The 14,336-nt window shown below is 36.0% G+C and overlaps 1 protein-coding gene across 1 annotated transcript in view; it reads right to left on the bottom strand.

The window, feature by feature from the left end:
• Nucleotides 1-14,336, bottom strand: part of LOC124961663 (formin-2-like) — a 214,503-nt gene that overhangs the window by 47,433 nt on the left and 152,734 nt on the right. The window contains 3 exon segments of the mRNA XM_047520536.1: nucleotides 5,891-5,972; nucleotides 6,070-6,156; nucleotides 6,994-7,058. Coding sequence (XP_047376492.1) covers nucleotides 5,891-5,972; nucleotides 6,070-6,156; nucleotides 6,994-7,058 — 234 coding nt within the window.

The following is a 14,336-nucleotide window of genomic DNA, read 5'->3' as shown; positions in this document are numbered from 1 at the left end:
AATGACAAATATATGAAAATACATGCTGATTACTGTGGAGACATTAAAATCAAACTAACAATGGCAGATTGAGGTGCCCCTGCATACTAGGCTGAGAGGACAGGACGGATCTGGTGGGAGCTGTATATCCTTTCCCTAGCACTGAAACCCCAGCAGGCCAAAACTTGTTACATCTTGTATCACATGCTGAGAGTCATAGTTTTTATTCCAGAGGAACTTTTCAGTTCTGTAGATACTCACCTGGGTCATCTCACCCCTAACTCACTTCTTGTCCTTTGCCACCTCCTTTCTGAGAACTGCTTTACATTTTTTTAAATTACCCAGTCTCTTGACAAATTGATGTAACTCCTCTTCCTAATCTGGTTTTTGTTTTTAAAACTTGTTTGAAATGTGTAAGACCCAGAGCCAAGCTTGATTCTGTGTCTTTTGGGTTGCAATTCAGACCAACACAAAAATTTGTTTTTGCTTTTTAATCAATTTTGAATCTGTGTCTTGTGAGTTGCAACTCAGACCAACACAAATAATTTGTTTTGCTTTTTAATCAATTTGTGCCTCAGTTTCTCTCAAGGACTGACATTATGAAACATCTAAAACCATTCAGGCATGTTTTATGTGGGAACACATCCAGAATCCCCTTTCTGGAGCTACTTCAGAGAATGGTCATATACGCATCATTGAGGCTGACTGCAGTAGAGAATTTAGATTACTTTCACACGTGTGAAAATTGTACCCTGGTTTTACTAAATACCACATCACTGGTTAAAAGAATATCAGATATTAACTTTGCATACAAAATGATGGACTTTAGTTACAAGAAAAAAAAAACCTGTCAATCAAGGAGCAAATGTCATGCTTGATAATATAGCAACTACAATTTAAACCTCAAATTATTTTCCCTCCATCTGGCCCCTCCATTCCTAGCTTACTAAATATCAAACAAAATCTGTAACATAATGAAATTTAAGATTTGAATTGATGAAAAACATGATGTGCCATCTCTTTTCATTAATTTGGTTAGAATACAATGCTCTCAAATTTCAGTTTGAGACCTTCCAGTCAGTAACACTCTTCTGCTCTCAGCGAGAAACACTGAATCTTTGGAGAGAGGTCCAAGTAATCAGCCACAAGAGACAACCTTTATCCCTCCACCCTGGACTACTGAGAAGACAGAGATCTCCCTGCTCTGTGATATACTGGATAACGAAAGGATGAAAGAGTTCATTCAGACAAAATCTGCCTCCTTTATTCCAAAGCAAAGCAGGCTAATTCTGCTTCCTTTCCCGATAATAGATGCTCAAGTGCTTAAAGACAGATGAGTAACAGTCTCTAACATCTTTGCCTTACGCTTAATTTCTCATATTCTCTTCTTCTCATCCATGTTATCACCACCCGCTTCCCTAGCCACTTTGCTCACTCTGCTCCAAAGATGGCAGTGTTTCTGCTTGTTACCCCTGAAAATGCAGTGCCTGGAATGGAAAACACCAGGCACGTTCTGACCACTTCCACGCATGGCAGAAGCACTTCCCACCTCCTCCAGATATTATGTGGTCAATGATGAGGGTCTAAGAATATTTTACTATGCATAATTTTTCAGGTATAAGTGTGACATATGCCCCTATTAGAAAATTTAAGTTGCCGATGGGATATCAAATATCTCTCAATAAGTACAACCAACATTTCATGTATTCTCTCCTAATTGTTTCTCTAGGTAATTGATTTTTTTAAATTAAAACTGGGATTTTTTTTCATATAGTTTTATATTCAGAGAAATTCACATTTCAATGTAGACTTTCTCCAAATCTTCAAAATTCTTTGAAATTCTCTTTTTGAGTTATACAGTAAGTATGTCTTATGGATCTTTCTCGATATCTTCTGTGATGTTGAGGATTGAACCCATTCCTTGGGGCTTCTCAGCATGTTGCTCTACAATTATGCAAAGTAGGGCTAATAAATTATCTGCCTTGCCCCAAAGGCCACTACTTTCCACTCCGCCTCAGTTCTCCCCATTCCCCTTGGCTACTAGTCTTTGGCCAACATGATAAAACCTGGAAGTGGACACAACTGGACCATCTCCCAGATGGTAATACAGAGGGTGGTATGCAATAGTGGATCCCAGAACAAGCCAGATTTAACCTCTGGATAGTCAAGATCCTGTCTGGAATTTACCTACACATTGTTCCAGGTTTCTCCAGTTAAAAAAAAAAATTGGTTCATTTCCTTACCCATTTGTTGATTGGATTATTTGTATTCTTGGTGTAGAGTTTTTTGAGTTCTTTATAGATTCTGGAAATTAGTGCTCTATCTGAAGTATGAGTGGCAAAAATTTTCTCCCACTCTGTAGGCTCTCTCTTCACATTGCTGATAGTTTCCTTTGCTGAGAGCTTTTTAGTTTGAATCTATCCCAGTTATTGATTCTTCCTTTTATTTCTTGTGTTATGGTAGTCCTGTTAAGGAAGTCTGTTCCTAAGCTGACATGTTGCAGATTTGGACCTACTTTTTCTTCTATAAGATGCAGGGTCTCTGGTCTGATTCCGAGGTCCTTGATCCATTTTGAGTTGAGTTTTGTGCAGGGTAAGAGATAGGGGTTTAGTTTCATTCTGTTGCATATGGATTTCCAGTTTTCCAAGCACCATTTGTTGAAGAAGCTATCTTTTCTCCATTGCATATTTTTGACCCCTTTGTCTAGTATGAGAAAATTGTGTTTATTTGGGTTTCTGTCCATGTCCTCTATTCTGTACCATGGATCTACCTGTCTATTTTGGTACCAATACCATGCTGTTTTTGTTACTATTGCTTTGTAGTATAGCTGAAGTTCTGGTATTGCGTTACCTCCTGCTTCACTATTCCTGCTAAGGATTGTTTTAGCTATTCTGGGTTTCTTATTCTTCCAGATGAATTTCATGATTGCTTGCTCTATTTCTGTAAGGTAAGTCATTGGGATTTTAAGTGGAATTGCATTGAATCTGTATAGCACTTTTGGTAATATGGCCATTTTGACAATATTAATTCTGCCTATCCAAGAACATGGGAGATCTTTCCATCTTGTAAGGTTTTCTTTAATTTCTTTCTTTAGTGTTCTGCAGTTCTCATTGTAGAGGTCTTTCACCTCTTTTGTTAGATAAATGGGCTAAGGAAATGAACAGACACTTCGCAGAAGAAGATCTACAAGTAATCAACAGATGTATGAAAAATGTTCAACATCTCTAGTAATAAGAGAAATGCAAATCAAAACTACCCTAAGATTCCATCTCACCCCAATTAGAATGGCGATCATCAAGACTACAAGCAGCAATAGGTGTTGGCGAGGATATGGGGAAAAAGGTACACTCATACATTGCTGGTGGGGCTGCAAATTAGTGCAGCCACTCTGAAAAACAGTGTGGAGATTCCTTAGAAAGCTTGGAATGGAACCACCATTTGACTCCCACTCCTTGGCCTATACCCAAAGGACTTAATATCAGCATACTACAGAGATACAGCCACATCAATGTTCATAGCTGCTCAATTCACAATAGCCGGATTGATGAATGGATAAAGAAACTGTGGTATATATATACAATGGGATATTAGCCATAAATAATAATAAAATTATGGCATTTTCAGGCAAATGGATGAAATTGGAGAACATCTTGCTAAGTGAGATAAGCCAATCTCAAAAAACCAAAGGACAAATGATCTCGCTGATAAGCGGATGATGGCACATAATGGGGAGTGGGAGGGGGGCAAGAATGGAGGAAGGAAGGACTGTATAGAGGGAAAAGAAGGGTGGGAGAGGTGGGGGGGAAGGAAAAATAACAGAATGAATCAAACACCATTACCCTATGTAAATGTATGATTACACAAATGGTAAGACTTTACTTCATGTACAACCAGAGAAACAACATGTATTCCATTTGTTTATAATAAAAATAAATTTAAAAAAATATGAATCCTAATAATATTTAAAAAAACTGGTGTTAGCAAAACCTGTTTTTACCTATCCTGTCCAGAAGACAGTTAAAGTTTACAAGATGACTTCAATAGGACTGAAAGGGTCACTGTGCCACAGTCAAGACAGAGTATGAAGAAGAAACTCAGCTATAGGAATATCTGTTTAACTTTAAATCTCTGATTCAGGCTTTCAGAGCTTATCACCATGTAGGTGATATAAAGCTCTTCATAAGCATCTTCAAGTTGAATAAGGGAGATAGAGCTAATGCTTTTAGCGTGGCTATGCTTCAGACCCTCCCTGGCTTGACTTTCTAGTTGAATGTGGCAGGGACATGGACAACACAGTGTGCTCTTTGCTAGTAGGAAACGTGGAGGTGAGCAGACCTCACATGTTTCAAGGGAAACAACTCTGGGCAGGTTCGGCTTGAGTTGATTTTTAGGCAGTGGAGTAGGGGAGTATATTTGGATCAACTTTGATGCTCTGAGACCATGGGCATCTCAGAGCATGGAACAGATATGAGCAGGGCAGGGGAGCCAGCCTGGTGTGAGTCCTTAGGGATAACAGGAAGATCCAGATCATGTAAACTAAACAAGGTTATAAATTGACCACCAGATATCCCAGGGGCACAAAATAGATTAATAATGCACATAATGTATTGACTGGTTTCCAGGAGTTGCTTAGAACAGTCCTACTTCATCTCCTTGCAATAGTATGTGTGTAACCTCACAATCCTTTTTCAGTGTAATAATACTCAAGTTGAATTTTTAATAGAAAAACCAGTTAACTCTCAATTCTCCTTGAGAAATCAAAAGAAAGCATATTAAAAATAGAACTTACTGATTGCATTTCTATCTGAAGATGAAATACCTAACTTTATATAAACAAACCTTTATAGTCTTTCTATTTTGATCTGACTCTGAAGGTAATGGAGAGAAAACTTTTAAGATAGCCTTAAATGATCTGTCTTGATTTATCACTCATATCGTAAATGTGTTATTTAGTCTAGTAGTACTTAGGTAAATATTATTTTCTGGTGCTTTGTCTAAAGTTAAATCCTCAGGAGAAAAAGATACTGCATCAAAATAGAAAAGAATAAATGAGGTTAGACATGCTATCTTATGGATACTGATAACCATAGTTTAATACCTTCCACAAATTCTCTGGTACTTATTAAGGACATTCATTATTTGTTACTCTGAGGCATAGAGTTTAACATTATTAAGGGAGTAGTTACTCTATGTGGTAACTGTATACTGATCGAGTGTTCCATCATTAAAATATCAGTTAATTTGAATTTGAGGCATAAAAAATGTTAGATTGTGAAAGTCAATAATAGGTTACTAATATGTTTCAAAAAAGAAAAATTAGGGCAGGAATAACATTTTAACTTATACTTTTCCTATAAAGCCAAAAATTGTAAGCAGTAAGTCATAAAAAGACTGCTTTATTGAAGTGTTTTTTCCTTCAAGTGTTTATAGCAGCATGAAGCATCTCAAATGTTAAGTGTGAGTGGAAAAGAGATGCCATGTTTGGAAATATTAACAGGCATTATTCCCTGATCCTGTGGAGCTGGGGATTGACTCCAGGACTTTGCATATGCTGGGCAAGAGCTCTCTTAATGAGCTACATCCTGCCCACCTAGTCTTGCCCCTTAAAAAAAATTTTTTTTGAGATGTGTTCTCTAAGTTGCCAAGGCTGGCCTTGAACTTATGATCCTCCTGCCTCAGCCTCTCAAGTAACCAGACTTGCAGGTGTGTGTGAATGCATAGTTTTAGAAATTAAATATTAAAATATTGCATCTGGTCATCTTACCAAAGTGCCATGTTTCCTTAACTAATTCATCCAGATACTGTGGGACATATGATGGGGGTGCCCCAGTTTTTTCCTTGGTTTCTCAGGGCACCCCTGACTTGTCAAAAGTTAGGATGTAGATTTGTGAGAACCTTGCTGTTTGCTTACCACAGGTCTGTGGACATCCCAGAATGCTCTTTCTTGGCTATCGAGAATCTTCCTTTCAATTTTGTCTCTCTTCTTGTCCACTCTGCCAACATTGAAACAATGAAGAATAAGTAGTATTAAGTGTAGTGCCCCCTCTGGACAAAAGGTCACAACTGGAACAAATTTTCCAAAAGACTCACAAGGACTCACTTTGCTTATGCTTCTGCTTGCATAAATACGAACTCCCACTTCCGGGCAAAGGCTCTCTGCAACCGGGCCAGGCTCTCCTGAAAAATATCCCAGAGGTGAAGATGATTTGCTGCTCACCTGCACTACTCTTCCCAGTTTATTTATCATATGTGTTTGTGAAAAAAACAAATATAGAATTTCTCTATGTACTCTGATTCTGAATGACAGGTCATGCTCATCAAATCAGCTAATCCTCATATTGTCTTAGAGAAAATAGAAAAAATAATAAATTAATTTTTGAGAATGACTGACTTTAGATAATAAAACTATAAATACAATATATGTCTGCAAAATAATGAAATTACCTTGTATGAGCAAAGTGTTCCAGATGAATCCACTAGATTTTTCAGTGTTCATTTTATGGAGGAACAGGAAAACAATGCATTCCTACCATGGATTCAGTTTATTCTTATACTGACAATAAAAGTAGATCTTTGGCAGCCCAGTACTTATTTCTACACAAAGCTTTGAAATCCATATATTGCAATACAGCAAAATTTGAATAAATCATATCAGGTTAATTTTATCTGCTGATAATGAACAATCTTTTCTTTTTTTTTGCAAAAACACATGTTCCCAGTATAAATGGTCTTTAATTCTCATTTTAGCATTTATTTGAAATAGTTACAGTAATTCAGTTTTAGAAAATATGATATGTTTCTCTCATCTACACTGAATTTGGGTATTTCAAATTTCACTGTCCTTAATGTGCATGAAGACAGAAAGCAAGCAAACGGATTTATAAACAGCAGAAATCTGATCCTTAAGATCCATGAATGTAGAAAGTTATCGGAGTGCTCAGAAATGATCATAGGTCTTGTTCCTGTTCATTTTATGACTTTTTTGTTTTTTGACAGAACATCCTTAGTACTTACAGCTTCATAATCTGCTAGTTCTAGTCTTGCTTTATTTTGCATTGTTCGCTTGCAGAGGTAAACAGCTGAAAGACAAACAAACAACCACACAAACAAAATAGTTATATTTTGGCTGCTTATTAACACTGAGGAACTACAAATAAAAATATAGCATTAAAATTTCATACACGTCACTTTTTCCCCAAGTTATAATTTTCTCTTATCTTGTTCTAGACAAAATAAACAAATAAAGAACACTACTGAAATTCAGTGTGATTTATGATGCCATAATTGAAGAGACATGTTAAGAAACCTGGGAACCATTCCCTTATTTTTATTGTGTCATAATGTTATCCTCAACAAGGAAGGGGGGAAAAAACTGAAAAGCAACGTCAAATGAACTTAAAAAAATCTAGACACACAAACAAAACCATTTCAGAAAAAACTGTATGAAGAGGGAATCATTATGGACACATTCAGTTGTTTCCAGATTCTACTGTCAACTGCAAGCTCTGTTAGTGTAAACTGAAGATGACTTCTTCATATTCTTTTTGTTTTGCAAGGCAGACACGAGACTGAAACTCAATGGAAGGCAACGGCTCTGCCTTCCACACAACCCCACACAACTCAAGGCTTCTTGGCACTTCCGTTGCTTCATTCCACATTATTCAATTGTTTCGTTGCTAAGGGAAGGAAAGTAGAACATTACCTACCAAAAATAAGCAACCACTTCACTCCAGGCTCCTGAGGACTCAGTCTCCTGGGCTGCCATGTAAACTCCATTCTGGCAGCAGATTTATAGAATAAGTGACAGAAGGAAGAGAGGATGGTGGCAGCAGCATTGCCTCAAGCAAAGTTCTTCACTTATTTTAGGGTATTCTGGTGACTCTCCTTATAATATCAAGACATTGTAGTCCTCTGGTAGAGTCCCAATTTCCAGCATTTTCTTTGTCAATTTTTCCATTAAGTATGATATTTGAGTCTCATGAAATCCAAGCTTATATTACACTAGATTCTGAATAAATGCACTGGGGGAGGCCTGTCCAATATTACTTTCCATAAGGCCAGCTCTGCAGAATGCCTGATAAATACCACCTTGGCAAAAAGCTGTATTAGCCTTAGTTTTGGATAAAGGAAGTCCAGTTGTTATCACTGAAGAAAAATGTTACACATAAAATCTGAAACCACTGCAAATATGGATGCTATTTACTCAATGTCGTCCTGTAAGATTTCCTGTGTGAAGGTCAAGGCAACTATTGAACATGTGAACATTGCTACAAATGCTAAAAATCCAGTGCATGATTTTAGAACACATCATTCATCATGTTTCATGGTAATTGTATTTCTTTTTTACTAATGTCAGAATTTTCAAAAGTTAAATTTTCAAAACCAAAAGGAACATGATGTGTTAATTCATCATAATTTAAACTTACAGAGGAACTCTTTCTGTAGAAGCCACTGTGACTTTAATAAAATAACTTGGATATTCTCAGCAGCAGTTAAAAGAAATTATAGTATATGTGCAATACCCCTGAGGGTGGCTTTTCATTAGAAAATAGATCAAATCTCCTTAATAATTTCTAATTAAACAATTTCAACTTCCTATAGAATTACTTTTAATCAAACTTCAAGCCCAGCTAAGCCCTTCATCAACCAGACCTCTTCTAAGTCTCATTCTGCCTCAGCTTTTTCCTGCTTTATTGGTTCTGGTCATTCAAGCTTTGTTTTCAAAATCAGTCCCCTTTTGGTAAACATATTTCTAACTTCATTAGGTAAACTAATAAGTTATAGCAGAAGTGGTATAAGTTATTTCCAAATGACTGCTCACAACAAAGTTGCATAACTTTATTAATGTTTCCTATAATGCAATTTAAAAAATTCTCTAGGAAACAAAATTAAAGTATGGACAGCCATTATCAGGCACAGAGTAAAGGTTTCATACAGATCTGTTGAATAAGTGAGTGAATAGGATATTTTCAGGAGCTATTTAGAAGTCAAATTAAATCAAGTGATATAAACTCTTTCTAAGTGTCCAGCAGGATTCTTTGATAAAGATGAAGAAAGGGAAAGATTGAAGTCTAGGTTAGCGGAGTAAATAATAATCTGGATACTTCTGAAGGAGGAGCAAATCTGGTCATGCCTGGAAAGCAAACCTCAACAATCGAGTGCAGACTCAGTTTCAGTATAATGAGAAGTACAGACAGTACTTTGTCCGTAGAGAATGCCAACATTGGGCAGATCTGGACAAGGTGAAGATCTAAGTAGATGAAAGAGGGTCTCAATTCCAGGAGATTTCCCAAGTCACCAAAGACAGAAAAAGTGAGAATACTTATACAAAACAAAACTAAGACTCAGGACAGTATTTTTGTGGTGATTCCCACTTATTAAGGCAATGAAAGTATTCCATGTGGTGTTCTGTGTGGACGTAGGCCCAGATATAAAGAATGAGTCTTTCTAAAAAATAACTATTAGAATATTTCTGCTCTGTCAAAATATTGAAAATATCAACTAAAAAGATTCTTTCTGGGTTACTTAGAATGATTTATATTATTGAGGACTTCATTTCAATTCCAAGCTTAAATATATCTTCCTGAAGTAATTTTTTAGGACACCATAAGGAGATAATTTGGAGGACTTACTGAGGTTAAACTAACAAGTAATTGCGATGGAAGTTCTGCCACAGAGTGAAAGTTTGAGAAGGCTTGAAGTGCTACTCTGGCTAAAAGAGCTGTATGGTAAAGGCATAGAATTTGGCCCTAATGCAACTTAGAATTTAGATGGAAAAGCTAAAGCTTCTGAATCATGTATCTAATAAGGAGTGGAATAGAAAATAAATGATGGAATTAGTTTTTCCTTTCGTTTCCTAAGTCTCTATGAGGTAGAACACTTGTGTCCTTGACAAAAGTGTCTAGAATCACACCACACAGATCACCAAGCATAAATATATAATTCATGAAGATTAGAAATACAAATGCCAAATAAGTACTTGGAAATTTCCCAACTTATAACCCAACTCAGTTTAAAAATATGTATGTCTTTTAATCATTTGTCTGTTGATAGGCACCTAGGTTGGTTCCATAACTTGGCTATTATGGATTATGCTACTGGAAATATTGGTATGCACATATCACTGTAGTATGCTGATTTTAGTTCTTTTGGATAAATACCAAGGAGTAAAATAGCTGGTTATATGGTGGTTTCATTTCTAATCTTTTGAGGCATCCCCATACTTATTTCCAAAGTACTTGGACTAATTTGCAGTCCCACCAACAATGTATGAATATACATTTTTCAAAAATCCTCACCGGTATTTATTATTATTTGTATTCTTGATGATCACTGTTCTAACTGAAGTGAGGTATGAAATTATATTAAATTATATATATGAAATTATATTAATTATAACTAATACATAATTAATTTTATTAATTATATGCATAATTAATATATAAGTTAATTATACTTAACCAAATTATATATATTCCTTCTATATTAAAAATAACAGATGGACCACCAGTAGAGGATCAGAAGAAAGGAGGAGGGAAGGGAAAGGGGAGATAATGGGGAGTGAGATTGATCAAATGATGCTCTGTGCATGTACAAATATGGCACAATAACTCCTATTATGTATAATTATAGTAAAACAAAAAAAATCTATTAATGTTGACTTTGTGAGCTAAAATCTCTTGTTTTTGAATGTAAAACTCAGGCAGTTTCTACAATCCTGCTTCTGATGCTTGATAGTTTGAAGAGTACCAATTTATTAATAATGTCCATTTCAAGTCATGAACTCTGAACAAATGTCCAAGCTTGGTTTAAAGTTGAGGACTTCCTCTGTACCCCAGTTTGTGGGTGAGAGAAGTGTGGGTGGCTTGTTTCTCCACATGTCCTCCTATTCTCCATCAGGATCTACTGACAGACTTCAAATCTTTCTGGGTTGGAGAACAGGAAAGGAGGAGAGCAAGGGGCAGCACTTGACATTTTTTTTCTTCCTTGGACTAGATCTTTTGAATTTGAATTTTATTGCCAATATAAAAGGTTAAATCTGGTAGGTAACTAAAAGAGAATAGGCACTTCAAGGGAAATTTTTTAAATTTTTCATTTAGTCTTTAAATAGACAAAAGTAATGTTTTTATATGTACATACATTGTGGAATGGCTAAATTAGACTAATCAACATATTACTATCACTTCATATCCCTATCCTTTTTTTATGATGAGAATATTTTAAATCTACTCTCCAAGCAATTTCAAGTATACTTGGTAAGTAGTGTCACCAGGCTGTAGGTCTCCAGAATTTATTCCTTCTAAATAAAAATTTGTACCCAGTAACCAACATTTCCTTAGTTCCTGACTCTAGCTGTCAGCTGCTCTTAGGCTTCATTCTACTCTCTGCTTCTATGACAGCAACATTTTAGGTACTGTGTGAGAAAATGTGCTATTTGTCTTTTTTATCTGGCTTACTTCACTAAACATAATGACCTCCATGTTCATCCACATTGTTGCAAATGAGAGGATTTCCTTCTTTTCTTAAAAGACTGCATACTATTCTGTTTACCACATTTTCTTTACCCATTATTTTAAGACAGGCCTCACTAGTTTGCTAAGATCTTGAACTTGCAACCTCCTGCCACAGTCTCCTGAGTTGCTGGAAGTATAGGCATGTGCCACTGTGCCTGTCTAATGTAAAAGGTTTCTATGGACTTTCCCTTCACTAATTCAATACTTTTCCATTTAACACTCTTCTCCTAAGGTTACTTTCCATTTCATACAATATTCTAACTGCTAATTTCAATTTATACTTGTATTTGCCTGGTTTATCTTTTCCTTCCACTTATTTTTACAGAGTTGGTTTGTTTCACTCATCTTCATTTCAGACAGATATTCTAAGATTTTATTTATGATGTAACCCAATGATACTTGTTCTTTTAATACACCTTCATTCTACTAACAGTTATGCTTGACATTCTTTTCTCATTTCTTTGTCTCTCATTGATCTTTTATTTTCTACTTCTTTTTTTAACATGAGTGACTTTTCTTTAAATACTACTTTAGCAATTGAGAAGTGATAAAGCTTCTTGTCGTCCCATTAGTAGCCATTCTTTTATCTTTAGATACATGCTTAAATATTTATCTCTGAAATTTAATCTCAGAAATAAAACACTGCCTAATGCTTCCTGGAATAAATGATAAAGAAACTAGCATATCTTCACTCCCTCCAATCTTCCTGATTTTTTTAATGAAAAGAATTGTAAACTGTTATAGTTTTTTAAATTGATTATAGTATCATATTTTGTTTGGAAACCATTTTTATCACAATTATTTAGATACTGAAAGGCATGCAGAGAAAACTGGTATCTTGGAAAATTAAAAACTCTTAGCATGGTTTTCTTTTTAAGTCCAATTTGTTGAAATGATTCTATTAGGATTCAGATCCTCCAAAAACAGTATCTATTACTTTTTTTGGACTCCTGTCTTATTTCTGGTTTCCTTTGGGGTTTGCTCACTTGTTTGCAGGTTGCTATATGGATGAAGTGGACCTGGAGAGCAATACTGATAATCCTGGGTTTTCTTTTATATCCATCAACCAGCAGCTGCAACAGTCCTTTAAGGACATGGCTGTAATACTCAGAACCTAGTTGCTACCCTCTGCTGGTACATTTGCTGGTAAATGCCTGAGAGCCTGTGCTGCTACCTGTTTTCAACTCTCATGCTACACATAAACATCCTTTTTGGGTACACTTATTGATACATTTTTTGCATTTGTGTTCTTTTTGTTGCTATTGTGTTCTTGTTTGTGCTATTGCTATTTAAAATGGTCCCAAGAATAGTGTTGAAGTGTTCCCTCTAGTGTTTCTAAGTGTGAGAAGGCTGTGACATGCCTTACAAAAATGCATGTTAGCTAAGCTTTGCTGAGGTATTTAGCTTTGTTCAGTGCTATTTAGTAGTAGTGAATCAACATTTATTGAATATGGTGTCCCTAGCAGAAATACATAGAAAACAAGGTCATGTGTTCATCCAAACGATAAAAATGGTTTGATCCAAGGCTTGCAGAAACACAATCCTATGCTTCTTTTGGGATCAGTGGTTTAGTATTCTAACTTGGTATTCAAGGCAACTTTGCAGAACAGTATTACCACAAATAACAAGAATCAACTGTATGTGTTTGTGTCTTAGTCCCTTAGTCTTAGTCCCTTAGTTGGAGAGCAATGATTAAAAAGGATGTTTTTCTGTAATAACAACAATATGTACAAGCTCAGAGTCTCTGCTAGTAATCTATAACAACCCCTGACTTCATCCTTTCATCAGTAGAGTTATTACCTCTTGTGCTTATAGTATTTAGATTTTTAAAACCAATACCATATTGTTTTTCAAAGGTAGTGTTGAGAGCAGGGTGGTATCTGTGTTGCTAACTGTCTCAAGGACAAACAGGACTACTGGGCCCCTGTGCTTACCAAGGTTGTTAAGAGATATTTGTCCGAGGAATGTGCGGTTGCCTGGAGACCTTATCCGTCAAGGACAGGAGCGGGGCTTAGCCCTGACTCATCTCCTGCATAGTTCACCCCTTCCTTCCTCCCTTCTTCCACTAGGACCGTTCAGTTCTGGCAGGACCCAATGAGAATCAAATAGATTGGCCGGACCCAACCAGAGGAGGACTAATGTTTAGCTGTTCAAATGTTAACCAATTAAAAGAACACTGTAAAACTGCTTGCCTTTCATTATAAAAACCCTGCTGACGAGGGCTGGGGGCTTCTCTTAGCGTCACTGGTTAAGGACGCAGAGGACCAGGTTCGAACTTGCTAATAAATGACTCTTTGCTGCTTGCATTGATCGTGGTCTCTGGTGGTCCTTGTGGGGTCTCGAGCCTTTGGGCACAACAGTAGAAGAATAGAGAAATACTGTACTTTACCTATTACCATGACATTTCTGAATTACTGCTTCAATAAAAATGTTTTAAATATTAACTTTCAAGTAAATCTCTCATAATACTGGTCAAAGTATATAATTTTTCTGTCTGTTCTTTAAGTTTATCAAGCAAAGCAACAGTTTACACCTTTTAATTAGTTCATTCATTTTGTTTATTTTTATTAGAACATTATAGTTATACATAATAGTTGGGTTCATTTTGAAAACCTCCTGTATGCATGGAATTTGATTTATTCCATTTCAGTCCCTGATTCACCTCCTACACCCTGCTTTCCCTCCTCTCCTCCTTACCCATTATTCTGCTTCCTCTACTCTACTAATCTTCCTTTCACTCAGTAATTATTGATTGATGCTTTATACATATACATAAAGGTGGTATTTATTTTATACATGCATACAGTGTGATTTTGTTAAATTTTTCTTATTTCCTTCCTCTTT

The sequence above is a fragment of the Sciurus carolinensis genome, chromosome 12 (genome assembly GCF_902686445.1).
Source record: "Sciurus carolinensis chromosome 12, mSciCar1.2, whole genome shotgun sequence".
NCBI classification, from domain to species: Eukaryota; Metazoa; Chordata; class Mammalia; order Rodentia; family Sciuridae; genus Sciurus; species Sciurus carolinensis.
Note: the sequence above shows the minus strand (reverse complement) of the source record. Positions and strands in the feature narration are given on the sequence as shown.